This window comes from Mauremys reevesii, linkage group 10 (assembly GCF_016161935.1).
Source record: "Mauremys reevesii isolate NIE-2019 linkage group 10, ASM1616193v1, whole genome shotgun sequence".
Classification (NCBI taxonomy): Eukaryota; Metazoa; Chordata; order Testudines; family Geoemydidae; genus Mauremys; species Mauremys reevesii.
This window is the reverse complement of record NC_052632.1, coordinates 54,944,026-54,971,962: the sequence shown is the minus strand read 5'-3', so window position 1 is coordinate 54,971,962 and position 27,937 is coordinate 54,944,026. Positions and strand designations below refer to the sequence as shown.

General features: G+C 46.1%; 2 protein-coding genes across 17 annotated transcripts in view; one reads left to right on the top strand and one right to left on the bottom strand.

Moving 5' to 3' along the window:
• The window catches only part of LOC120373518 (katanin interacting protein), a 166,125-nt gene extending 139,200 nt beyond the window's left edge, over nucleotides 1–26,925 (bottom strand). For 4 of the 11 annotated variants that reach the window (XR_005585566.1, XR_005585567.1, XM_039492036.1 and 1 more), the window contains exons 1-4: nucleotides 26,818–26,925; nucleotides 24,199–24,275; nucleotides 15,839–16,008; nucleotides 1,905–1,999 (exon numbers count right to left, since the gene is read on the bottom strand). Coding sequence is in view for 9 of the 11 variants with exons in the window: in XM_039492036.1 (XP_039347970.1) it covers nucleotides 1,905–1,999; nucleotides 15,839–16,008; nucleotides 24,199–24,260 (327 nt within the window). In the remaining 2 variants the exon portion in view is untranslated. Of the gene's footprint in view, nucleotides 1–1,904; nucleotides 2,000–15,838; nucleotides 16,009–22,298; nucleotides 22,502–24,198; nucleotides 24,276–26,125; nucleotides 26,405–26,431; nucleotides 26,663–26,817 lie in introns of those variants that run through there. The other 7 variants (XM_039492041.1, XM_039492044.1, XM_039492040.1 and 4 more) reach the window with 7 other exon arrangements.
• The window catches only part of GTF3C1 (general transcription factor IIIC subunit 1), a 79,224-nt gene continuing 78,203 nt past the window's right edge, over nucleotides 26,917–27,937 (top strand). For 4 of the 6 annotated variants that reach the window (XM_039492033.1, XM_039492031.1, XM_039492034.1 and 1 more), the window contains exon 1: nucleotides 26,958–27,258. In XM_039492033.1, coding sequence (XP_039347967.1) covers nucleotides 27,038–27,258 — 221 coding nt within the window. In that variant the 5' untranslated portion in view covers nucleotides 26,958–27,037. Of the gene's footprint in view, nucleotides 27,259–27,937 lie in introns of all 6 variants that reach the window. The other 2 variants (XM_039492035.1, XM_039492032.1) reach the window with 2 other exon arrangements.

The following is a 27,937-nucleotide window of genomic DNA, read 5'->3' as shown; positions in this document are numbered from 1 at the left end:
CAGTGGTGGCTCCTGTGCTGTGGGGCTACTTGGGCTTGGCTCTCCGCTTCAGGCATTGCAACCTCTGGAGTTTCAGCATCACTCAGGTTTGGCCCCGCCCCTTGACTGGACCAAATTTGTGAGTGGAGCTGTGACCTGACTCATGGGGTTGCAGTGTCACTCATTCAAATTTTGCCTACCCGGGCTCCTGTCATCACAATATCTGGGCCAAACCTGAGTGGTGCTGGGACCCCAGAGGTTGTAGTGCCTGGAACAGGGAGACGAGCCCAGCCATCTCCTTGGGATGGGAGCTGCCATGTGACCCTTTGAAACATTCTGGCGATCCAATTTTGGGTCCCGACCCCCAGGTTGAGAAACCCTGTCTAGGCTGCTCAGCTATCTTACTAGACATTTTAGGGGAAAAGCCTGTAAGGTCTCTAGATCGGAGAAACTACTCTATGGGGAAATATGCTAAAGGTGTCCCTGTACCTATTGACAGTGTCAAAATAATAATAAAATAAATAAATAAATTTAAAAAAATTATGGGCCAAATGTGCAAAGTGTGATGAACAGATACAAGGTCTGGTAGTAAGAAAGAAACAGTTAAGAAATGCATACTGCTGATGACAAGGATGATATAAAAAAAAAACCAAAACATACAGGTGGCTCCCTAAGGAGACTGTTAGTTGTGACCTCTCACAAGATAATAGATTACTAGCAATATTGTATCATTTCAGTATAACACAGTACTGAACATTTTGCTGAAAGTATAAACCTAATAAGGAAAAAGTTTGGTTTCTAAAAAATGTCTAGCAAGCTGCTCTCTGTGGTTGGATTTAATTTAGTTCAAGTAATGTTCCTTACATAGGATCTGATCCTGTTCCCATTAGTGGTGAAACTCCTAGGAATTTCAATGAAACAGGTGCATGTACTATATTTTGAAGAAGTATGGTCTAATATTATCATACAAAATTAATATATCAAAAATGAAGACTCAAGAAATTTCTTAAGGTAAGTCACCGCTTGAGCGAGACATGTACAAGTTATCAAGTTTATATCTATACGAATGATTGAAATCATTTATTTCAATCATCTTGCTTTAAAATCAGTCCAGGCTGGAACTGTAAAATTTACAAATTTGACTAATGCTATAGCCTGTTTATACAGGAGATCACATGATCGCAATGGTCCCTTCTGGCCTTAAAAATCTATGAAAATAAGCAGAATAAATCACTGAAGGAAGATAATATAGCAGGCACACAAGCATTACGTTCATTCTTCCACAAACTGGTTCCTGCAGCAATATGTTCTTTCTGCTCCCTGGTCTAATCAACAGACCCTTGTTCTGCTGTTCCCTACTTCCTTTCCCCCAATAACATGAGGTGGAAATCACGTCCCTATTCTTTCCATAGGGATCCTATTAAAAATATTAGCTATCTGGGGCATGCACACGTCCTCTGAACCATGCCACAGTTACTGCTGCAACCAGTGGTAGGGAGCAGCCATATTTATCCATCTTGTCAAACCCAAACTTCCAGAGCAATTTTGTAAAATGTCATCGATCAAGACATCTTACTGCACACACAGCGTACTGAATTCTGATAAACTGATCACTTACGAGATTTTTTAAAAAATACTTTTTTCCCTGTGGGGTAAACAAGTGCGGGGCTGACGACCACTGTCCTCCCATGGGGAAGTAATATCCACTACCAGTACGTGCTGCTCTTTTTCTTTAATTCAGGAATGTAAGAATTCCCTACTGACTACATCTCAGGTTAGAGCAACTGCACAGTGTGTCTCCCTGTGCACCTGTGTAATACTGCAGAACTAAGGGATGTAGTTAGGGTCAGGAAACGGCCTCCCAATGAACTTGTTGCTGCCCCAAACAGTTCACCAAGGATGCATTCTTCCCTGCCACGCCATACCTGACACCACCCTTTACGCTGGATTTTGCTTGGTGCAGTCTGCGTGCTGCGTCCTTGCAGTTCAATTTCTTTTACTTGGGCTGCTGTACCAGAATCTGAAACAGGAATTAGGAACAATCTCATTGATAACACATATCCTCCATGGAGTTCTCTCAGAATGTTTATAAGTCTCCCCAGGTCTGAGGCACTTTTTTGATTCCAATGTCACACAAAAAGTTAAACACAAGTGTGATGCTCCCTGGGGGTACCCAGGTTTGTGAGGAACCTTGCTACCACCTGCTCTTAGCATAAGTGAACCTTGTCTGTGTCTGCCTGGGATCAGTGCCCTGATGCCACCTGCTACTGGCAACAGTAGCAACTACCTCCACAGGCTCCACTCTCTCTTTACAAGTTAGTGACAGGCACACACCAACCCAAGAGTCCTTCAAGTATCCCCTGTAGTCTTCAGTCCCTGCCCAACTGGACACTCACAGAATTACCAGGCCCACTGATTCCAAAGGAACAGCACACCACTGCTTAATAGTTCACCTTGGAACACAGCTTTGCTTAGCACACACCACTTAGATTTGTTTATAGCAAAAGTATGTATACATTTATTGAACAAAAGACAGAGATTCATAGGACAGCACACAGAAATTTGGAAACAAAGGGTTCCATATAAAACTGGGTCTTTATAAGTCCCTCAGCCGGACATCAATTCTGGGCAAGATAGTGAAGTGGCTGATATGGGACTCCATTAATAAAGAAAAGGAGGTTAACACAATTAACGCCAATCAACATGGGTTTATGGAAAACAGATCCTGTCAAACTAACTTGATTTGTTTTTTATGAGCTTACAATTTTGGTTATAAAGGTAATAATGTTGATGCAACAGACTTCTGTATGGTGTTCGACTTTATACTGCATAATATTTTAATTTAAATAAAGTAGAATGATATAAAATTAAAATGGAACACTTTAAATGGATTAAAAACTGGCTAACTGATAGGTCTCAAAAAGTAACTTGAAATGGGGAATCATTATCGAGTGGGTCTGTTTCCAATGGAGTCCCACAGAGATCAGTTCTGGGTCATATGGAATTTATCAATGACCAGGAAGAAAACATAAAATCATCACTGATAAAGTTTCCAGATGAACCAAAACTTGGGGCATGGTAACAATGAAGAGAACAGGATCTGGATTGCTTAGTAAACTGGGCACATGCAAACATTATGCATTTTAATATGGCTAAATGTAGATGAATACATCTAGGAACAAGGAATGTAGGCTATACTTAGAAGACGGGGGACTCTATCCTGGGAAGCAGTGACTCTGAAAAAGATTTGGGGGGTGTGATGGATAATCATCTGAACATGAGCTCCCAGTGCAATTCTGTGACCGAAACAGCCAATGCGATTCTCAGATGCACAAACAGGGGAATCTCAAGTAGGAGTAGAAAAGTCATTTTACCTCTGTATTTGGCAATGGTGTGACTCCTGCTAGAATACATTGTCCATTTCTGGTGCCCACAATTCAAGAAGGATGTTGATAAATTGGGGAGGGTTCAGAGAAGAGCCACGAGAATGATTAAAGGATTAGAAAATATGATTTGTGGTGATAGACTAAAGGAACTCAATCTATTTATTTTAACAAAGGGAAGTGTAGCAGGCCGGTGTGGCTCCCCTCCTCCCCGGGGAGGGTTGAGCCCCGGACACCGGAAGGTGGGGGCTACAGAGCAGTGAGCCCACCCCTCAGAGGGTCAGGCGGCGACCCGGAAGCATAAAAGCCGGCCATCAGAGCTCAGTCGGAGCCCAGCCAGCGTCGGGAGCAGACCTACCCGAGAGGGCTCGGGACTGGGAAGCCGCTAGATCCCAGAGCAGTTGCCCTGACTGGCCGGAGCTTCCCCTCGCTCGCTACTGGGAGGACCCGCCGGAGCTTCCCCGTGCCATCTACGAGGAGGAGCCGCTGGAGACTTCCCCTCTCCCTTGCTGTTACCCCGAGGAACCCCCGGAGCAGACCTGGCTGGACTTCCCCGAGGAACTGCCGGATCTACCCCCCAGCCCGGGCTGTGAGGAGCCCATGCTGTTGGACTTCCCGGGAGCGGACGCCACGGACCAGGTAGGCCCAGAGGGGGAAACTGGAAGTGGCCCGGGGGCAGCTGACCCCAGTCAGGCTGCAGATCAACCAGTGCCTATGTCAGTGTGTTGCGGTCAGGATCCCCACTGACCGTCAGCAGTGGTAGCCGCTGCTAGGGCCCTGGGCTGGGACGCAGTGGAGTGGGTGGGCCTGCGTCCCCCCTGCCACCCCACTCGCGGGTGGCAGTCTTCCCCCTCACCCCAGGGCTCAGCCCCTGCACCAGAAGGCCTGAGCCCTGACTGTTGTTGCCCCGCCCTAATCTAGGGCCTGGGCCTCTATACTAACTGTTTGTTGCTCAGCCCCTGCACCAGAGGGCCTGAGCTCTGAACTAGTTATATTGCTGCTCAGCCCCTGCTCCAGAGGGCCTGAGCTCCCTAAACTGTTGTATTGCTGCTCAGCCCCTGCTCCAGAGGGCCTGAGCTCCCTAAACTGTTGTATTGCTGCTCAGCCCCTGCTCCAGAGGGCCCTGAACTCCCTGAACTGTTGTATTGTTACTCAGTCCTTGCACCAGAGGGCCTGAGCTCCCTGAACTGTTGTACTGTTACTCAGCCCCTGCTCCAGAGGGCCCTGAGCTCCTTGAACTGTTTCTACTGTTGCTCAGCCCCTGCAATAGAGGGCCTGAGCCCCCTAAACTGCTGTATCGTTGCTCAGCCCCTGCATCCGAGGGCCTGAGCTCTGACTGTTGTTGCCCCGCCCGGATCCAGGGCCTGGGCCTCTATACTAACTGTTTGTTGCTCAGCCTTGCAGCAGCAGGCCTGAGCCCTAAGTGACTGTGTGCACGGTTGCTCAGCTTTGAAGAGTCGGGACAGGATGCGACTAAGAGCAGCAGGCTGGTGTGGCTCCCCTCCTCCCCGGGGAGGGTTGAGCCCCGGATGCACACCTTTACAGGAAGGTTAAGGGGTCACTTGATCACAGTCCATAAGTATCTATATGGGCAACAAATATTTAATAATGGTCTCTTCAATCTAGCAGAGAAAAGTATAACATGATCCAATGACTGGATATTGAAACTAGACAAATGCAGACTGGAAATAAGGTGTAAATTTTTATCACTGAGAGTAATTAACCATTGGAACAATATTCAAGGGTCATGGTGGATTCTACATCACTGGTAATTTTAAAATCAGGATAGGATTTTTTTTTCTAAAAGAGCTACTCTCTGAATTATTTTGGGAAATTTTTCTGGCCTGTACTATACCGGGGTCAGACTAAATTATTACAATATTCCCTTCTGGCCTTAGAATCTATAATTATTTCTGGACAACCCTGGTCCCCAGGACATCCCCTCCAAGGGGTCTTCAGAGTTCCTCACCAGATCCTCTATGTCCATGGTGTCCACCAGCCGGGACCTGCATGGGGCTATGCTGCGGCACTGGTCAGTTCATTAACTGTAAATAGTTTGGTGGATAGGGCGAATGCAGTGGACATAATATACCTGGACTTCAGCAAAGCTTTTGACACAGTCCAACATGACATTCTCATAAATAAGCTGGAGAAATGCAGGCTCGGCAGAACTATCATTAAGTGGATACATAATTGGTTAAACAAACGCAAACAACGAGTAACAATTAATGGAATTATGTCAGATTGGAAGGAGGTCTCGAGTGGGGCTGCACAGGGATCTGTTTTGGGTCCAGAGTTATTTGACATCTTTGTTAAAATGACCTGGGTGTAGGAATAGAGAGCATACTGATCAAATCTGCAGATGACCCAAAGCTATGGGGCACTGCAAACATTTTGTAGGAAAGAGCTAAAATTCAAAGGGATCTTGATAAATTGGAGAACTAGGCTATAGACAACAAAATAAAATTCAACAAAGACAAATGTAAGGTGCTACATTTAGGGAAGAAAAACCAAATGCACAAATGCAGAATGGGGGATAACTGGCTTGGCAGCAGCACTGCTGAGAAGGATCTGGGAGTTGTGGTGGAGCACAACCTCAACATGAGTCAGCAATGCAATGCTGTTGCAAAAAAACATAAAAAAAATTCAATTTTAGGTTGCATTAACGGGCATGCAAGTCATGGGAGGTGATAGTACTGCTTTATTCAGAGCTGGTTATGCCTCAGCTGGAGTACTGTGGCCCATTTTGGTCACCAATGTATAGAAAGGATGTAGAGAAACTGGAAAGAATCCAGAGGTGAGCAAGACAGATGATCAAAGGGATGGAATGCAGGCCATCTGAGCAGAGGCTGAAGGAATTAGGTATGTTTAGTTTAGAAAAGAGGAGATTAAGTGGGGACATAATAGTGGTCTTCAAATACTGGAAAGACTGCCATAAAAAGATGGAGAAAAGTTGTTCTCTTTTGCCACAGAGGGCAGGACAAGAGGCAATAGGTTCAAACTACAGCACAGCAGATTTAGATTAAATCTCAGGAAAAACTTTGTAACTGTAAGAACAGTAGGCAATAAAACAGACTACCTAGGGAGGTCCTGGAAACTCCTTCACTGGAGGTTTTCAAAAGGAGGCTGGACAGTCATCTGTCTTGGATGGTTTAGCCACAAAAAATCCTGCATCTTGGCACGGGGTTAGAATAGATGACCCTTGCAGTCCCTTCTAACCCCATGGTTTTATGATTCTATAATTACCCATTTGCCAAAAGGCAGGCCAATATTGGCCAATTATCACAGCGTGTGCCAATTTTCAGTGCTACCATGATCGAATCAGTATGGGTCCCCACTGTCAGTTCCAGTCATCTGTATGTGCACACTGCAAAGAAACTGTTGTGTGTCTCCTCACCACTACCACCACCAGGTGATCCTCTCACCCAGCAGGGTGGCTTTCACCATTTTTCCACATCCGAGTCTACAAGCCCTAGTATCTTCTCTTGAACCCCTACCAGGACCATCAACTTGGTGCAGCCTTCATATGAGCCTTCTCTTCTGCTGTCCAAACCCAGACATATTTGCATTCCCTCTTCATTTGCCTCTACTGCCCACAAGAGTAACAGGCTCCCAGGCTCATCCTGATGAGCTCCTTCTTGGCAGACAGCAGGTTTAAGCCATGAATGGGGCCTATGTCCTAACACAAGGGCTCCAGCCCAGTTGTTTGTGTGGACTGAATTAGATCAAGCAAGTCTTGGTGCATTGTGGCATTGAGGAAGTTGCAAGGTTTTAGAAGACAGTAGTTCTTGGCTGGATCTGTGCACCCTTGGTAGAATTCCTCCTTTCAGGATAAGGTGTCAGCTCTTCCCTTCCTGGTACCTGAGCGAGAGGTGATGATGAAGTCAAACTGAGAGAAGAATAATGTCCACTTGAGCTGTCTTTGGTTCACGGCCCGAACCTTCCACAGATATTCAAGGTTCCTATGGTCCGAAAAGACTTGCACTGAGTGTCAGGCTCCTTCGAGGTGATGGTGCCACTCATCAAAGGCTGATTTAAAGTAGTTCTTTATCCAATATTTCATAATTCTGTTTAGGAGGGGTAAATTTTTGGGAACAGTAGGCTCAAGAGTGTCAGATTTGCTGTGGACCATGCCTCTGGGAGAGTATCATTAGAGGCATCAGCTTCCACTATGAATGCCTGGGTCCAGGTGTGCTAGAATGGGGGTGCTGGTGAATGCAGCCTTGAGCTGTTCGAAAATATGGTGAACTTCAGGTGTGCAAACAAACTTGGCGGCATTATGGAGGAGGTTGGTTGTGGGTGCTATTTGCCCTGAGAAGCCTGGGATGAATCACTGGTAAAAGAAGCAAAGCCCAGGAAGTGCTGTAACTCCCAGCAGGACCAGGGCAGAGTCTAGTGACAGACGGCCTCCACCTTCTGGCGGTACATCTTAACACCCTCTGTGGGGAGGATGTAACCCAAAAATTCTGTAGAGGACTGGTCAAAGGTACATTTTTCCAACTTTGTGGACAGGCGATGCTTTTGTAGTCTTTCCAGGATGGAAAGAACGTGGTAACAATGCTCAAGACTGACATACTTGTGTTTTTAGACATCAGGATAGATAGATGACTACATACTGATCCAGGATGTCTCTAAATATGTGTCATTCACAAAGTGTTGAGAAAGGTTGCAGGACCATTGGTCAACCTGAATGGCATTACTAAATATTTGAAGTGCTCATGGCAGGTTTGACATGTGGTCTTCTATTCGTCCCCTGACATGATGTGCACTAAGTTGAAAATTTTGGCAGACTGCACATGATCTTCTAATTCTGAGATTAAGGGCAGAGGATACCTGTGTGACATTGCACCCCATAATGCTTTATGGGAATATGCTCATGAATGTATATATGACACAACTGGAATATATTTTATGCTACATATGCCATGTAACATATCTCTATAAAGGTTATGATCTACTGAATATATTAATCCTATTTGTATGCATGTGTCATTGTTGTCGTCGAAGTTATGAATATTGGCTGTATACTTGTTTGATTTTAAATAGCCTTAGTAAGGCATTTGGTCAGCTTCTTTAGAAAGGAATTTGCAAGTTAAGTGCCCTGTCAAGAAGCACTTAACGGACAATGGATCTTGGAAGGCTCCAATCCATATAAGAAGTCTACATGAGAATGTACAAGGTCGCATGTGAACCATGGCTGCTACCTGTAAGTTCTGAGTCATGCATAGACATGTGACTTGCCCATGTGACTCCAAAGCTCCATCTTGGAGCTGGAATTCTATACGGGGGTGGGAGGGGTGCAGTGGTAATCCACCTACAAGAGAAAGTCTATTTAAACCCCTGGGAGACCCCTCCATTTTGTCTTCAGCTGGCTCAAGAGATAGCCTCTCCACCCCCAAGGATACCTGAGAGAAACTGCAACAAAGGACAGTAACTACAGGGGGTCTGAGTGATTGCTGGACCCAGACTAGAAGGAGACTAGTTTGTAAAAGGAAGCTTACTTGAACACCTCTGAGGGTGAGGTTTTATCTGTATTCCGTTTTCTTACTGTATTAGGCATAGACTTGCGTGTTTTATTTCATTGTTTGGTAATTCACTTTGTTCTGTCTGCTATTACGTGGAACCACTTAAATCCTACTTTCTGTATTTAATAAAATCACTTTTTATTTATTAATTAACCCAGAGTATGCATTGATACCCGGGGTGGGGGGGAGGGAAACAGCTGTGCATATCTTTCGGTGTTATAGAGGGCGAACAATTTATGAGTTTACCCTGTATAAGCTTTATACAGGGTAAAACAGATTTATTTGGGGTTTGGACCCCATTGGGAGTTGGGCATCTGAGTGTTAAAGACTCTTCTTACGTTGCTTTCAGTTAAGCTTGCAGTTTGTGGGATGCGGTTCAGACCTGGGTCTGTGTTTGTGGCCAGCAAGTATGTCTGGCACAGCCAGGCAGGGCTCTGGAGTCCCAAGCTAGCAGGGAAAGCAGGGGCAGAAGTAGTCTTGGCACATCAGTTGGCAGCCCCAAGGAGGCTTCTGTGATCCAACCCGTCACAAGCTGTTTCAGATCTTTACATGGTTTAGAGCCCACCAATCTACGCAAAGGCATAGTGTTTTGTCCTTTTTCTTAACGCTTTTTCTTGATGAAAAAGACTGGAGCCTCTGCTGGTGGGGTGGAGTGCCAGATGAAGCCCTTGGCCAGGTTTTCATGGATGTATTCATGAAGGGTTGCCAGTTCAAGCTCGGATATTGCATTTATCAGTCCATAAGGGATCTTCACCCTAGGTTGCAGATTTATAGGGCAGTCATGGTTTCGGTGCAGAGGCAGCAAGTCCTCATTGTTCTTTTCAAAAATGTTTGTGCAATCCCAATGCTTTTCAGGGAGATGGGGGGGGGGGAGGATAGCTCAGTGGTTTGAGTATTAGCCTGCTAAACCCAGGGTTGTGAGTTCAATCCTTGAGGGGAGCATGTAGGGATCTGGGGCAAAAATCTGCATAGAGATTGGTCCTGCTTTGAGCAGGGGGTTGGACTAGATGACCTCCTGAGATCCCTTTCAATCCTGATATTCTAGGACTCAAGCTTGGCAGTAATTCCTTCTGGCTAGCCACCACCATCTGGCGTTCCCCCATAGGTGCTGTCACTTCTGATTGGCAGAAGCCCAGAACCCTCTGCCAGTTGGCATCACGAGGTCCTTGGGTCACAGTAACACCCTGCCTTCCTATGCAAGGTGGCATACTGCATTATGTAAGTGAATCTCAATCAAGAGATGATCAGGGAAGCTGTGAGTTTAAACCAGTCACAAATAGCATGTTATGTCAAGGAACACATTTCCTGTTTACTCCAAGAAGCCCAGTTCACATGTTTCCATTCCAAATCTGTTTGCCTTATGAATCAAATATACCATGGAGAATCTGTTTTATCCTGCCATTATGCCTTTCACCCCAAATTAGAAGCTGAACATTTGTATGCCTTTATGAAACAAATAAACTGGCTCTTCATAGGTGGACAATGTCTCCTGTGCTATTGTAAGCCCTAAAGAAGTAGTGAGATTTCAAATAAGATTGTATTTTGCCTTCTGTTCTTTAATATAAATAACTGAAAATTATTTTAATGAGTCTACACTTTTTAGTGAGACCTCAAGAAATCATACTTTGAATTTTAACTAATGCTATCTGCATGCTCTCCTTTGTAAGTCTAAGCAAACTAACCTAAGAGATTTAAAGCAACACACAATAAAACAATAACTTTAAGCAACTGCTTGATATTGAAAGTCTTTTTCCTGAGTGTCTGGCTCGAGAGTCTTGCCCACATGCTCGGGGTTCAGCTGATCGCCATATTTGGGGTCGGGAAGGAATTTTCCTCCAGGGTAGATTGGCAGAGGCCCTGGAGGTTTAGCATGGGGCAGGGGTTGCTTGCTGGAGGATTATCTGCTACTTGAAGTCTTTAAATCAGGATTTGGGGACTTCAACATCTGAGTCAAGGGAGAGAATTATTTCAGGAGTGGGTGGGTCAGCTTTTGTGGCCTGCATCTTGCGGGAGGTCAGACTAGATGATCATAATGGTCCCTTCTGATCTTAAGTTCTATGATTCTATGATATTTTAAACTTGTCCCTTTCAGACCAAATCATTCAACAGCAGGGAAAACATCCTTAAAAGTGCCTTTAAAACAAGTGTATCCTTACTCCTTGAAGGAATACTGGAAGTATAATAAATGTGATAGAGATACTAAAGAACTGAAGATTGAAGATCATAAGTAAATATAAGAAGAAATCTTGGTGATTTGTATTGTTATGTGTTAGAACAGCTGAGCCTCAACCTCTAGTCTATGATAATTGCTTGCAAGACTGTATCTTTTGTATCCAGTTACTGCCTAAAACATTGGTTGTACCAAAGTTTTACTGAACTGCTGATTGTAGATGGATATAGAATTAATAAATTGTTGATTGGTTAAGAATAACCAAACGTCCTGATTTTAGAAATACTGTCCCAGGTAAAAATTGCCCTGAGAAGAACCTAGCATTAAAATTACTAAGCTAAAGCTCCCTAGACTCAATAAAAAGAGGGTAACGTAATTAGATTTGCCAATTTTATAAGTGTTATAGCCAATATCAGAATGAAATTTAGTTTGTTATATTACACTTTTAATATCTAAATGGCACCTCGGCAAACTCATTCATACTTATACTTTTAGCAACCAAACTTGTAATCTCCTCAAAGAATGAAATCAGGCTTATTTGACAAGATCTATTTTCATCAAACCATGTTGACTGGCATTAATTATTTTCCTATTCTTCAAATCTTCATTGACTTAATCTCATATCAGCTTTTCCATTATTTGGCTCTGGATTGCAGTCAGGCTACTCATTACAAGATTTATTAAAAATGAACCTCAGTGACCAGAGATTTTCTTCTACAACTCTAAGTGGTGAATGGGGGGAGAGGGGGATGTCCAGGGGCCGACAATGGGGATGGGTGTGCAAGGCTGATGGCGGGGCAAAGATGCAGCCCATTGGGCTGGCTGCTCCCCCTTCTGGTCCTTCAGCGCAGCCCTGGCTGCGTGCCGGCTCCCGGCCAGCAGGGCCCCGCTCCCTGTTCTGTTTCTGGCTGGCACTGGCGGCAAGCTGCAGTGGCTGGTGAGTGCAGAAAGATGCCAGGCGACGGCTGGTTATGTGTTGCCTCTGCTGCCCATCCATCGGCCCTTTACGTGCTCCCCCCTCTCACTGTCCTCTCCCTGCTTTGCCCCTTCTCCCTCTGCCCCTCCCCAGCCCTGCTGCTCTTCCATATCCCTCCTGGTGGGGCGTGTCCTGCTCCCAGTGCTGTGCAGAGAATCAGCCCCTGGTTGGAGCACTCAGATCACCAACAGCCTGACTGGCAGGCTCCTTCCTTCCCCCACTGCCTCTGACTTGGCTGGTGCCCTGGGAAAGCCCAAGACCCTCCAGCCCGGGGCACTGGCCAGGTGGAGCCAAGCCCTGCATGTGCAGGCAGAAAGGGGCAAGCAGCTTTCAGACATACAGGAGTGCGGCGGAGGAGAAGAGATGAGCTCTTCAAAGACACAGGGTAGGTCATTTCTTCCCCATCTTCTTCTCCCCTGCAGCTGGAAGCAGATCCCATCCTTTCCCTCCCACACAGTGCCAAAAGGCTGCTGCTGGCCACATTCTGGTGTGACCCCTGGCAGAAATCTGGGGAGCAGGGGCATGTGACCCATGTGTTCCTTGGGAAGACATGGTGCCAAGTATCAGGAGAGGCTGGTTTGTCTCAGGAGCCCAGACAGGCATGGAGGGCAGAGAACGCCAGGCAAGGAGGGTCTGGTCAGTCGGTCACCCCTCCCTTGTGTAAGAGAGGTGTACAGGAGTGTGTGTGTGTCACCTCTCCCCGTGTGTGTGTAGGGGGAGGGAGGATGTGTGTGTGTGTGTGTGTGTGTGTGTGTGAGACCCCTCCCTGTGTGAACCCTAAAGCCTTAAAGATAAGAAGGTAAATAAAAAGAATCAAGCTAAGCAGTATTTCTTTTTAAGAGGTTCTCAGTCAACTTGATGTTAATTTGAACATTTGTACTGCATAGTTCTGATTGATTGCCATTGAACTCGCTTGAATACGAGTAATTTTACCAGGTGTCCCCTATTACTAATGGACTGCAAAGTATTTCATCATCCTCAAGTGATGTGAGTGCACCATCCTGCTTTTTTCAAATACAGAACAGAAATATTTATTGAACACTTCTGCCTTTTCCTCTTTTTCTCTCTCATACACACACATGTGCCATACCTTGATCTGGATTGACCAACTGTAGCAGGGTGGACCCTGCTCCTGCTGTGAGGGGTTTAAAAAGTGGTTGGGCAGGGCTTGAGAGCGGTGGCTCTAAAAGCTAGGCTGATTGGGGAAGTGGCTGCAGCTGGGCCACACCCCAATCAGGCCACAGCTGGCCCTTATAAAAGGCTGGAGGCCAGAAGCCCAGTCAGTCTTCCTCTGCCTGAAAAGGAAGAAGGGCCTGGCTGCAGGACTGAGACAAGGTACCTAGGGTGAAGCAGGGCTGGGAAAAGGCTGAGGAGCTGGGGATCTCCAGCCTAGAAAGCCCCAGGCTGTGGCCTAGCGAAGGGCCAACAGGTACTAGGGGTTGCAGAGGGCAGCCCAGGGATAGGCCAAGGCAGCAGGTCCAAACCCCTTTGCCTGTGATGAGTAGGCTGATACTGCAGTCTGCCCCAGAATGTGGGGCTAGACAATCACTGTCAGTAGCCAATACTGAGGCAAGGTGGGGATAGAGGGTGAGGGTTCACTGAGGAGGGGAGACCCTAAGAGAAAGGGGTTACTGCTAGGGGGCAGCACCCCATGTAAAAGGGCACCGGGTCCAGGGAGGGACACGGGGGCCTGAAGACAGGTGGATCACCAGCCTGCAGAACACTGGACTGAGCTAATTCCCAGAAGCACCAGCAGCGTGGTGGAGAATGCGGGCATGAGCGGTCCGTCCCTGATACAAGGGACAAGAGTGAGGACTAGGCAATTTGTGCCACATTGAGAGACTAAGAGACTGAGAAATAGAAATGGTGGAGAAACGAGACTTGTACTGGAGGGCCTGGGTGGCTCAGCTTGCCAAGCAGCAGAGTGAGGTGCTCTGGCTGCTGTGGGTGTGGGCACCGGCACTTGAAAGGAGTGCCTGCCAGGAGAGTGCAAGGAGGCCCTGCCCAGAAAACCAGGGCAGCAGAAGAGATAGGACTCACAGGGCCCAGGCGAGTCCTGGAGGAAGGGCTGCACTGGAGACAGACTGTGGACAGACAAGAGTGCCCCCTGTGAAGTTAACAGGGGGGCTCCAAACTTGTTGGGCCTGTGGGGAACTGGGGCACCGGAAGAGGGAATGCCCTCAGAGGACTCACAGGGCCCAGACTAGCCCTGAGGTGGTCAGGGGTGGGCACTGGCTGTGCTGCCTCTGCCACAAGGGGCACAAGCAGCCTAGTCCCCAGAGAAGTTGGAGGCAGCTGGAGGACCAGGCTCAGTCCGAGACCAGCCCCAGGGAAGGGGTGGTGAAGACTGAGGCCCAAACAGGAACCCACACAAGGGCCAGGAGGGCCGATGTGGGAACCCAAACAGATGGGGGAACCCACATAGGACCAGAGAGGTCTATGGTGGGGACCCAGAATGAGGAGGAAGTCAGCAGGCTGCTCCAAGCAATGGAGAGCCTGGGGGGTTCTTGATGTGGGGGTTGTGTAGCAGGGTGGACCCTGCTCCTGCCCTGAGGGGTTTAAAAAGTGGTTGGGCAGGGCTTGAGAGCAGTGGCTCTAAAAGCTAGGCTGATTGGGGAAGTGGCTGCAGCTGGGCCACACCCCAATCCAGCCACAGCTGGCCCTTATAAAAGGCTGGAGGCCAGAAGCCCAGTCAGTCTTCCTCTGCCTGAAGAGGAAGAAGGGCCTGGCTGCAGGGACTGAGACAAGGTACCTGGGGTGAAGCAGGGCTGGGAACAGGTACTAGAGGTTGCAGAGGGCAGCCTTGCCTGTGATGAGTAGGCTAATACTGCAGTCTGCCCCAGAATGTGGGGCTAGACAATGACTGTCAGTAGCCAATACTGAGGCAAGGTGGGGATAGAGGGTGAGGGTTCACTGAGGAGGGGAGACCCTAAGAGAAAGGGGTTACTGCCAGGGGGCAGCACCCATGTAAAAGGGCACCGGGTCCAGGGAGGGACACAGGGGGCCTGAAGACAGGTGGATCACCAGCCTGCAGAGGGCGCTCCGAACACTGGACTGAGCTAATTCCCAGAAGCACCAGCAGGAGATGCCACGGGGGTGAGTCCAACCCGTCTACACCAACACTTGAATGATTAGGGCATAAGGACAATGGCCTACTAATGGATATGGCCTACCTCTAGAAGAGCGATTGTAGGTTTGAGGCCTACGAACTAAGACTGGCATACCTGCCTTGCAGTGAGACACTTAAAGAGCTCAATCTATTTATAGCTTATCAAACAGAAAGTTAAGAGGAACTTGGTACATAAAAAGATTTTTGATAGTAGAGGGCTTTGTATTCTAGCAGACAAAGGCATAATGATATCCAATGGATGGAAACTGAATTTAGACAAATTCATAAGAGTGTAAAAAAAGAGAAAAAAGCAATATTTGGTTACAACTATGTTGGTTTCAACACTTAGCAAACTAGAGCCCCAACTGTGTTACATAACTTCAGCCTGGTTATGAACATGTTTAAGATCCAGTTTACATTAAATACTAGATCTGGCTGGGGCTCCACTGAGTTATAATCAGGATTCCTGTTAGGAATGTATCTGTAGTGTAGTATAGGTATTAGTGCTTTGATGAAGGGGTGCCACAGAGCCTCATTTCCACCACATTCAGCTAGCACTGTCTTACCACCCTTACTCTCTCACAGCTCACCTTCCTTAAAATCCAGTAGCCATGCCGATAGCTTCCACATCTAATAAGCAAAGGTTTAAAATGGTGACTGTAGTAAGATATTGAGTAACTATTACTGTTAACTCACCATTTATCCTTGCAGTCTGTGACCCACATCTAAAGAATTCTTGAAAACTGGGTTTTCTGCGATAGTTTCTTGACTCTGAATTAGCTCCATTTAGATACAGAGAAAATCCTTGTTCTAAATGCTCTAGTTTGATTTGCATGGGATCCTTTCTTTTCAAATGTCTCAATATCCTAAAATAGAAAGGACAATAATTAATATGGTCTTCAGAGAACTATCTATGAATTAACAATAGATACATACTGCTGGGTTGTGGCGCAAAAGAACATATTCACAATCTGAATCATAAAAGCTTTCAAGGCATAATCGCCAGGAACTATTCTATTTTTGCAGTGCTTTTATAGTTACAGACATTGTGACACCTATATTAAGGCTGCCCAAGCATTTCCATTCTAACAGATCATTTTATACTTTTAGCTGAAATTTAGAATATTTGCGCTAAACTCAGGAAGCAATTTATTTCTGAAACTTTCACTCAAAACCTTTTTTTTAAATGGTTGAGCTGTTTTCAAGAATAGACAAACAAAAAAAAGTCAAATGAAGTTTTTTTCCAGCAGTCCAGTATCATTTTGGATTCAGCAAAGTTGAGAGTTCAGTAAAAACATATGTTGCATATGCATTTATTTTTATATACAATAAAACTAATTGACAGTGCTCCACTGGCAGTGTATATCACACAGTATTGCAACCCTGAAAGCTCAGAAATCATGAGTCGGACCTTCCCCTCCCTCCCCCTGAAATCATGCTGTTGTCCCAAATATGAGATTTTAAAAAAAAATCATTCATAGTTTTTGTTCTGTCTTCTGATATTTGAATTCCTCCTGCCCACCCCAGTGGGTGTGCACAACACGTACAGTCTTGCCAACGCTTGCACATTTATAGTGAATAAGGCAGCAATTTTGTCCCCTGTTGAAGGCCCTCTTGCTAAAGAACCCAACTGAGATCAGAGCCTATAATGGGGACTACAAAACCCATACTGAGCTTATGCAGGAGGGAGTGTGACGTTCCCCCGGTGTTATCTGGACCGGACATCTGCTAGGTCACTCCAACCCTCGACTCTGGGAGCCAGCCTTATCCTGCTCCACTGTGAGAACCCCCACCCCTGGACTATTCACGCACAGCCTCTAGCATGTAAGCTGCTCCCAGCTACGTGAGTGAGCACTTTTGGCAAGTCGCTGCTTGGATTATGCAATCAAATGACACTAACCAATATCTCCCGTCCCAGACACAACCCTAGGAACCTCCATCTTGCAGTGTCTAGTTATGCCCGCTGGACACTGCAAGCTTGTATGAGTTCATCAATTTAACAAAGAAATTGATATGTACCAGGCTTGTTATCCCAAGGGGAGTCTCTGACACGCTTCAAACCAAATGCACTGCTTCGGGTAGAATAAACAAAACACATTTATTAACTACAAAAGATATAATCACTTAAAATCTAAGTCAAAGCACTAGTCAGATTTGGTCAAATGAAATAAAAGCAAAACGCATTCTAAGCTGATTTTAACACTTTCAGTGCCCTTACAAATTTAGATGCTTCTCACCGCAGGCTGGCTGGTTGCCCTTCAACCATATTCTCCCCTTTCAGCAGCACTTCAGTCGCTTGGTGGTGGTGTCTGTAGATGGAGGTGGAAGAGAGAGAGCATGGCAAACATCTCTCCCTTTTATCATGTTCTTTCTTCTTTCTTGGCTTTGCCCCTCTCCCCTCTTCAGAGTCAGGTGAGCATTACCTCATCGCAGTCACAAGCTGACCAAGGGAAGGGGGGTGACTCACTGGAGAGTCCAACAAATCCTTTGTTGCTGCCCAGGCCAGTGTCCTTTGTTCCCATGAGGATGGGCTCGGTTTGTCCCATACATGCCCTGATGAGGTGTGAACTGCCCCTCTGCTTCTGGAGAGTTTTGCCTGGGCTTGTTTTAAGCCATGAGGACACATTTTCAGCCTCATAACTATATACATGAAATTACAACCTATAACATTACTATAACAACAATGCTCAGTGCATTGGGAGCCTTCTGAAGACACCCGACATGACAAATTTTGCATTGGATACCACACAATCATATTATAAGGATGAACATGGGGGTGCAGGGTGTTCCCCTGAGGTACAGAGTGTCACAAGGAGCATTTCCTGTCTGCAGGCAAGCTGCTCAGCCACACCCACACGCAGCTGCCAGAGCTGTCAATCATGGAGGCAGGCACTCACAGCTGCACTCAACAGAGGAAACAAGACATACTATTGTTATGCTTAAATAAACCACATGAGTTTTTTTATAGGGGAGAAGGCAACATGCCGCATTTACTGAGAATACAGCAGTTAGCATATGCTTTTTAGTTCCACATACCATGCACACAGTTGCGACAGATGATGTTGATAGTTACCAGTCCAGAGTTTGGATCAATCTAGTGGCCAGCCAGATTGGTCGCAGAGGGGAACCGGGCTCTGTCGGTCACGATCCAATGGTCCTGGAGTAGTGGCAAGATGAACCCAAAGTCCCATGGCAAAGCACCCTGTTTTTATAGTCTTTTTTTTTTGTGTGTGTGTGAAGTTTATGGATTTTGCTGTGTTAGTTTTTGACCGGTTACTTTTTAATTGGTGTTATTTTTTTATGTAAATATTTTAAAACACCTCCGAGAGGGTCATTCTGTCCCGGATTTGATTTAATTAATTGTCTTTAGGGGTGCCAGCCTCCACCTTAGGGTTATTAATCTGCCCTTCCTCAATCATGGATGCACGTTGATGGTTTTCTGGAGTCAATAAGTTTTGATAAGTGTTTTCGCTCCTTCTTTTTTGACCATCAGGTTAACAATGGCCTTTACACCTTATTTTTTTTTTTTTTGATGCATGCATTTCTTATCACACAAACAGTCTTTTACAGAGACCTTTGAGAACACAAACATCAGTATTTTATATCAAGCAAAAAGACATTGTAAATTAAACCTTGCTAAGTTTTATAACCAAAACAATTCATACTGAGGCCCAGGCCTTCAATGTTCCTCTGATCTACTTAACATAGACACAATACAGGAGTCTGTCTCTTACTAACTAAACCTTAAAACAAAGAACTAAAAGGGCCCAATTTGTAATACATATGGGAAACAGAATCCCATAGTCCCAGAGGGTCATTCCTTTTTGCTATTCAAAAAGGGTTGCTGGCAGGATGAAATCAAATCATACATTAATTTTCACGGTACGGTTATAAAATCCTGCTCCTACGCTATAAAGGAGAGAGTGCAGAGAAGGTTGGAGTGGAAGGTAGAAGGGCCTAGGACAGCAAAGGGGCAACATGCTGTACCAGCCTCCCTCCCTCAGCACAGTTAGGAGACTGAGACATGCTTCCAGACACAGTCAAAAAACTACCCTGACCAGGAACAAACTAAGGGGGGGTCCCAGTGAGGGCAGAAGCCACCCTCCAAAGAAACAGACTCCAAAGGAGTTTGTGACATTGACAAGACCCCTTTATGTGAGGCAGTGTACAAGAAGTGAGAGGCAGCAGGTCAGGGCCCTCCTTCCTAGACAGGGCATCCGCCACCATGTTTTCTTTTCCCTTTATGTGCACAATTTCCATATAAGATTCTTGAAGTATATGGCTCCAGCACAGAAGCTTAGCATTTAGTTTTGCTTAGCCAGATCAAAGGTGAATGATTTGTTAAGACCTTGAACTTCATATTGAAAAGTTAGGACCTTAGTTGCTTAACTGCCCACACTACAGCATAGCATTCCTGGTCTATGATAGAATAATTCTGTTCAGTTGGTATCAATTTTTTGCTTAAGAAAACAATTGTGTGCTTCTTGTTATTCTCCTGCTTGCATAAGCACAACACCTAGACCAGTGTCTGATACAACATCTGTACACAGTTCAAACATTTTGTCAAAATTAGGGTTAGCTTTTTAGACAAGATCTTTAGATGGCAGGAAAGATTATCAAATCTTTCCTGCCATGCTTTCATCCAAACAACTTTGTTTGGCTTAGTCTTTTTACATAAATCTGTGATTACAGATACATCACTGAACCCTGACACAAACCTTCTGTAATAATTTACAAGACCTATGAAAGATTGGACCTCTTTTTTGGTTTGGGGTACAGGCCAATTCACAATGGCTTCTACGTTCAAAGGATCGGGGGATATTTGACCCCCCCCACACACACACTGAAACAGACTCCCAGATAAGGAATTCTGGCTGCTCCAATTTTACATTTAGAGGTTTTATGGTTAGGCCTGTCTCCTTGGGTTTTGACAGTACAACTCCCAGTGTTCTTTGTGTTCAGCCCAAGTGTTGGTGGGGCATTGCCTTCAGATCTGGGTGCCCAACCAACAGCCGCTTCTCTCCGGCCATCCAGCTCTGAAGACACTGTAGACATAAGAGTGGCAATACCGCAACTCCCCCTAAAATAACCTTGTGACACCCCCCCCCTGCAATTCCCTTTTGGGTCAGGACCCCTAATTTGAGAAACGCTGGTCTCTCCCATGAAATCTGTGTAGTATAGGGTAAAAGCACACAAAAGACTAGATTTCACAGTCTGTGATGTATTTTTCATGGCCATGAATTTGGTAGGACCCTACTCATCAGGTAAACTGCAGGTGCCTCTGGGGCTACTGTGCTGCCGACAGCTGCATTAACATGGATTGGATAGGGCTTTGTTTCTCTCATCTTAGGGCACTGACTTTTCAGATGCTTAGTGGAGTTACACTGGTAAAACGTTCTTGGGCCCTCCTTCTTCACAGGAGGTTTATGATGGGGATAACCAGGAGAGGAATAATTCTGGGGTGGAGGAAGGAGTGCTTAGGCTCCCAACTACTCTTCTTTTACACAGGGGTAAAACAGGATCCCCCCTTTACACTGGGTTTGTATCCCTTAGTCTGTAGCTTGCACTCATTGGACATCTTGGCTTGCTCAAAGGCATCAGCAGCGTAGCCATCTCTGCTACAGATTTAGCCCATAGGCAATTTTTTACATTGTCAGTGCATATACTCAAGAAATATTCTTGAGCAATGAGATCAAGCAATCAGTCATAATGTACAGCCCCTTTACCCATTTTCTTATTAGGTCACACAGCTTATAAACATATTCAGTATGACTCATGCAAGCACTCCCTTTAAGATTTCTAAATTTTTCACCTATACACTTCAGGAGTGATTTGAAACCTTTGTAAAACAAAAACAACGAGGAGTAACATGGCCACCCCTCTGAAACCTTTGTAAAACAGTTTCTTTAAATATAAAATATATCAAAGCTCCCTGAATTGGCATTTAATTAAATACATTCAAAGCTTTAACAACAGTTTTGAAACCAGTGTGAGGACTTTCTTATCCTCAGAAATCTTATGAACTTCACATAGCTTTTCAAAAGTGGTGAAGTACTCCTCAATGCAGTCTGTATCCTTCTATGCAGAACATAACTGGTCCCAGCTGTGGATAATCTTGACTGGAAGATGTCGGTGACTCTAGGATCTTCCATGTTTTTCTATCCACTCCAGATTGTATTTTCTCTCTGCTCCAGACTATATTTTCTCTCCTTCTCCTCAGCTTCTTATTATTTTAATTCCAGGGCTCTTCTGTGGGTGGCTTCTTTAGCTTCCCGAGCAACACATGCTTCTTTCTCTTACGCACCAAGGCAGTACCTGCTTCTTTTAGTCTCAATTCTGTCAGCCACTTCTGGTGCTGGAGTTCCCCTTTTTTTTCTGCCCCCAATCTGCCCATCTCTAACTTTCCAGTTGTTTCACTGTTCATTTGTATGCCTTACTGTTTCTAGTTCCATTACTCAAAATAAACAAACAAACAGAAAACAACTGTAACCTCTTTTTGACTGTTTCTAGCTACTGCACTTGAGACTCACTTAAAATCGCTATACCAGTGCTTGAAGTGTAAACTTCACTTAAAATAACAAGCTGTGCATATTCCTTGTCCGCTGCACCACGGTGACATTACCCAGGATACAACCTGGACTGAAGAACAGCGGTGACCTATCAGTTCTCCAGCCTGTGGTGCCTTCTACACTGCTTTGCTGTGACAGTTACCACTCCTGGTCTGCTCACACAAAGCCTCCAGCATATAAATTACTCCCAGTTATACTGTAACAGTGCTACAGCCAGTCACCCTTTCATTACACTGCAGAGCAACATCAGCAAATTCCCAGTCCCAGACTTCCCCCAGAAATGTGCATCTTGTACTGCCCAGCCCTCTCCTGGACAACACAAGCGCATATAAAGTCCATCATTTTATTAATAGAAAATGATATGCACAAATCCTGTTATCTAAAATGGAATTTCCCAAAGACTTCAATCCAAGCACACTGGTTTAGATAAAACAATAAAACAAGTTTATTTTCTTAACTAAAGATAGCTTTTAAGTGATTGCAAGTAATGAGGCATAAGTCATAGCTGGTTACAAGAAAATGAAAATAAAGAGCAATTAATACCTAACTTAACAAAGCTAAGTGAATTTGAAGTAAAAGTCTCTCACCACATGCTTCAGCAGTCTTACTAGCTGAATTATTTCAGACAGGATCCTTTCCTCATTCTAAAGCTGTTTCTTTGTTCCTCAGGCATTGTGGCTACCGTGGGTAGAGAGAAAGGGAGGAATAACTTGGGGCATCTGTTCCCCCTTCTTATATTTTTCCTCTTCTTTGAGAATCATCTCCAGCTGAGGTTCAGAAGACAGAAAGTCTGTGGGGACAGGAACCTCCAGCTGTTTCTTTGCCAAAAGGTAGGATCTCATTTACCTCCTCTTTCCTGCCAAAGAATGGCCACTTAACCAAGTGATAGGCCATTTGATCTTTTTGACACCTGGCCATGGCATCAGCTAACCTTTTGTCTCTGAGGAACTGGTTTGTGGCTACTTTTCTAAACTTGGATATATCTCAGTAATGTCATACAGTAGAATTTTATAACTTTACAGAGTGTTGCTACACATATTTTACCAGGACAATAATGATCAGCAAATTACGAGTTTTCAATTGATACCTCACAAGGCATACTTTGTACAAAATGTATCATAGTCTTGAAAAAGGGGTGAACATGAATCATCACGAAGAAAAGGATAACTCCACAACAAGGCAATGCCCCTCACATACCCCACCAGTAACATCCCTTGTAACACCATGAGGGAGCGTGCTGTGGCTTTCTTTTTAAAACTGTCTATATTTCCCTTTCTTGCCGTATGGGGAAAAAAACAAAACAATATTCTTGCTCTTTGTCCCAAAGTCTTTTTAAACAAAGTCCAAGTCACAGCAGGGCTCCCTAACCCTGTCTAGTAGCTTGGCTGTTCCAGTTCCAGAAGCACCTAGCAGGGCATCTCCTGTTCTCCTTTTGTCTTCTTCTGGAAAGAAAGTTAACAAGCCCCGACTGCTACTAAACTCTATTTATTAACAAACATTTCCTTCTGTTTGTTTTAAACCTGCTGCCTAATAATTTCACTGAGTGACCCTTGGTTCTTGTGCTATGTGAAGGGGTAAACAACACTTAATTGTTCCGGCCAACCGTGGGGCCAAGAGCCTGCCCAGCTCAGTCACATCCCTTGTGATTCCAGATCACTATGGGGGTTGAAGACCCCAATGCATTTTGCCCTTTCATTTCTTTCATTCATTTTATTACTGGCGATATCTGCATGGAAACAGGAACTTTGGTCTATAAGAGTTTACCAGATGCTCCTCATTGCCTAGGCTATGTTTGTGACAACACAATAAGCTGCTGTGAAGAAGAATGTGATGTCATAAAAAGAAAGTTGGGTGGAGAATGAAACAAGAATCCTATATCCATGCTTATATCACTAGTGGTAATAAACAAGAGAAATATGGAAAATAATGGTTACACAAGCAGAATCATCTAAGTAGGGGTTTATTTATTTATTTGTTGCATTTCTCAATAAAGAGAATACTCTAGGTATGTCTACATTGCCAAAAAAACCAAACAACAACAAAAGCAAATCTCAGAGTCCAGGTCAACTGATTCCAACTTGTGCCATGGGAGCTAAAATAACAGTCTAGAGCAGTGGTTCTCAAATTTTTGTACTGGTGACCCCTTTCACATAGCAAGCCACTGGGTGTGACCTCCCCCCTTACAAATTAAAAACATTTTTTTATATATTTAACACTATTATAAATGATGATGGCAAAGCAGGGTTTCGGGTGGAGGCTGACAGCTCGTGATTCCCCCATGTAATAACCTCACGACCCCCTCACAGGTCCCAGCCCCCAGTTTGAGAACCCCTGGTCCAGATGTTGCTGCATGGGCTGGAGCCCAGAGTTTGACACTCTCCCTCTACCCAGACTCTGCACCACTGTCCACTTTTATACTCTGTTAATAAATACGAGCATTAGCCCAGTTTCCATAATGTGAAAAGTGCTGGTGACCTTGCATCTTACCGGTTTCTTTGTTGAAGTAATATTAAATATTCATCATGCTTCTCATCAAAGTCAGTCACCATGTCCTTAATGTAAACCTGAAACAAGAAAATATAACTAGAGTAGTGGAGTGAGGAAAGGGTTCAGAACACAAAGATTACTCTCTTAGCATCAGTAATAAAGAAGGCTATATTCTAATGTTGAAGAACATTAAAACCCACAACAGAGGAAACAAAGAAAACAGTGCTGAAGAGATAGACATGGGGCACGGCTACACTAGTGAGTGTACAGTGGCACAGCTGCACCAATGCAGCTGAGCTGTTGTAAGCTCTCTAATGTAGCTGTTCTAAACCGATGAGAGGGTGCTCTCCCATTGGCTTAACTACTCCAGCCCCCACGAGCAGCAGTAGCTATGTCAGCAGGAGAAGCCACTATTGACAGCAGAGCTTATGTTGGTGTAAACTTATGTCTCTTGGGGGGGGATGTGTGATTTATTCACCCCCTGAACCCTGACTGACATAAATTATGCTGACATAGGCAATGTCTATGCTACAGCTTAAGTAATTATTTATTTGGAGTACTGCCCACTATGTACGAGATGCCTTCCAAACACTTAACAAGTAACAGCCCTGCTCCAAGGGGATGCACAATTTAAGGACAAACAAGTAAACAACTTTCAGGGAAAGGGGAATAACAAAAGATAATATATACAAGCTGTTAACTAATAGATCTTTTCCTCCTCTATGTACTATGAGATTTTTCAATTTGCAAGGCATAAATTAAATAATTCACACTTGTTATTGCACAGTGTATTTTCTTAAAATAACTCACATTACTGGCCTACTTTGCTAGAATGTATTGTTTAATTGCTGGTTTAGCATAGGAGTTTTCATAAAACAGAACAGTGAATCGAAAACACTGCATTTATAGTAAACAAAAAAGGAAGCACCAGAAATATTTTCACAATTCTAAACTTGAAAAACAGTTGTATTTTATCTCAATTGACAATACAGTATAAGGACTTTTTAGTCTGATTTGTATTTTACAGTTCCCTGTCAAATCAGAGCATGTAGCTGTAACCCACACACTGCCTGCGTGTGGTGTTCTGTCCCATCTAATGGCACTGAGACCACTTAGAGAAAAAGATTAATGGGTCGTCTGCTAACAGCCACATGGCTTTTGGCTGACGCATTTAGCCCCAGAGATCCCAGGTTCAATCCTGCCCAATGACAACCGGAGTCTGTCAGTGTTACATAGCAACTAATCAGGACTGATTCAACTCCCACTGAAGTCAATCTGAGTCTTTCCACTAACTTAACAACTCCATGAGAAGTGTAGGGCTTATGTCGGTGTAGTTAGGTCAATATAGACACTGCATTACTTACATGGGCTGTTGGTTGTCTTGTCAATTTCCCAGCTTCATGCCACTCAGAGCCATGAAATTTACAAGAAAGCCTGACTCCCCACCTGGGCTGCTGCCAGCCAGGCTCCCAGCTTGGGCTGCAGCCTGGACTCCCCACTGGAAGCCCTGCTTCCCCCCAGAGCCCTGGCTCCCCACTGAGAGCCCCGCTACCCTCCAGTGTCCGATTCTCTGCTCCCGGCAGGAAGTCTGGCTGTATCATCACTCCCACCTCAGAGCCCGGCTGCACCTCTGGGCTCTTGGTTCCCTGCCAGGAGCACAGCAGCTGACTGGACACTGTGGATCTCCCTGCTGGCGATGATAAGCCCTTGATGGTTCCCCCCCACCCACTCTCAATGTGGAATTAGAAGGCGAGTAGCCTGGTGGGAAGCTGCGCAGAGCTGAAAGCCCTAGTGCTCAGCCCCCCACACTGCCCTTCTTCAGTCAGTGGAAGCGCTCCTGGTGAGGATGCACACCACCAACAGACTGGGGACAGTGTGGACATCAGCTACCACAGTCATTACTGCAGTGGCTGTAAATCGACCTTACCTAAGAAGACTTAAGATTGTAGTGTAGACATGCATAAGACCTGAATTTCTAATGCAAAGAAAAAAAACCTCTTTTTTCTTCTGTTCACATAACCTCTAAAACAGTGGTGGGCAATCTGCAGCCCGCCAGGTTAATCCGCCTGGGGCCGCGAGACAGTTTGTTTACATCGGCCGTCTGCAGGCACAGCCGCCCCATCTCCCAGGGGCCGCGGTTCGCCGTTCCCGGCCAATGGGAGCTGCGGAAGAGACATTCCTTTGTTCCGTGTCGATATTAATTTAAACGCGCAGCGCTGTTTAGAAACCGGACCTTTGAAATGTCTGTGCAGGCAGGAGACGGGCTTGTAAGAGCCCCTTGAAAGCTGCTGCTTGGGGCAGAGGCGAAGACCCAACTCCTCGGCCGGGGTTTTTAAGCTGAACACCGATCGCTGTTCCGGGGCAATGGCGGGGTGGAGCCAGAACAAACTGTTATATTGCGGCCGGAGCGCCTCATCGCACACGCACCAGAGCCCGCCGGCGGGCCTCCCCGCTCCCCATCCCGGCCGGGCCTCCCCGCTCCCCATCCCGGCCGGCTTCCTTCCCCCCGATCCCGTCCTCCCCAGGCCAGTCATTCGCCTTCAGTTCGGCGCCTCCCCTCTGCACCCCGTGCCCACTCCTCCGCCGCTTCAGCCCGGAGCCTCCCCGCCCGCCTCGTACCGTGCCTCTTTCCCGCCAGCGGCGACACCGACAGCTCTGCCGCCGTCCCTGTTTACCGGTTCCCTTGGTTACCGTCGCGACTAGCAAACCTCACTTCCGGAGCGACTCTGTGACGCAAAATGAGGACGCGCAGGCGCAGTAGAGGTCATCGAATCGGCGTAGGGTCCGTCGGGAGGGTGGCGGCGGCGGCGCAGGTGCAGGTGTAGTGAGGGGCGGCGGGATGGAGGCGCTGTGGGCTCTGCTGGACGAGGTGGCCCTGGAGGGTCTGGATGGGATCACGCTGGACACTTTATGGTACCGGCTGAGCAGCCGCGTCCCGCCCTTCCCGCTACCTCTGGAGCCCGCCACCCAGCAGCTCCTGTGGGCTGCCCTGAGCGCCCAGCCCGGGCTCAGCTTCTACCTGTTACCGCGGGAGCGGCCCCCCCTCCGCCTGCACGATCGGTGAGTGTGGGGCTGGCGGGGTGGGGGGTAGAGTGACTGGGGGGGGGGGTGGCAGAGTGTGTGTGGAGGGGGGGCTGTGGCATTCAGGGGTTCAGTCCAAACCGGTGAGAGGCTGTGTCACCCCTGCCCTGCAAACTTGGTGCCTCAGAATGCTCTGCGGCTATACCTCCCCCCTCCACCCCGGCTACTCACATTCTTCCAGTATGCAGGTAACACCCTGAGTGTCTGGGTATGGCTACAACCTGCCAGTCACACATCAGACACAGCCTGGTTTCCACTTGCACGGTGACCCCAACACACTCCCAGGCCTGGGTTAAGAACATAAGAATGGCCGTACTGGGTCAGACCAAAGGTCCTTCCAGCCCAGTATCCTGTCTACGGACAGTGGCCAATTCCAGGTGACCTAGAGGAAGTGATCGCTCTTCTGCCATCCATCACTGCCCTCTGAAAAACAGAGGCTAGAGACACCATTCCTTACCCATCCTGGCTAATAGCCATTAATGGACTTAACCTCCATGAATTTATCCAGTTCTCTTTTAAACCCTGTTATAGTCCTAGCCTTCACAACCTCCTCAGGCAAGGAGTTCCACAAGTTGACTGTGTGTTGTGTGAAGAAGAACTTCCTTTCATTTGTTTTAAACAGGGCTTTGGAGTGGAGCCCGGGGCTGGAGCGCGGAGC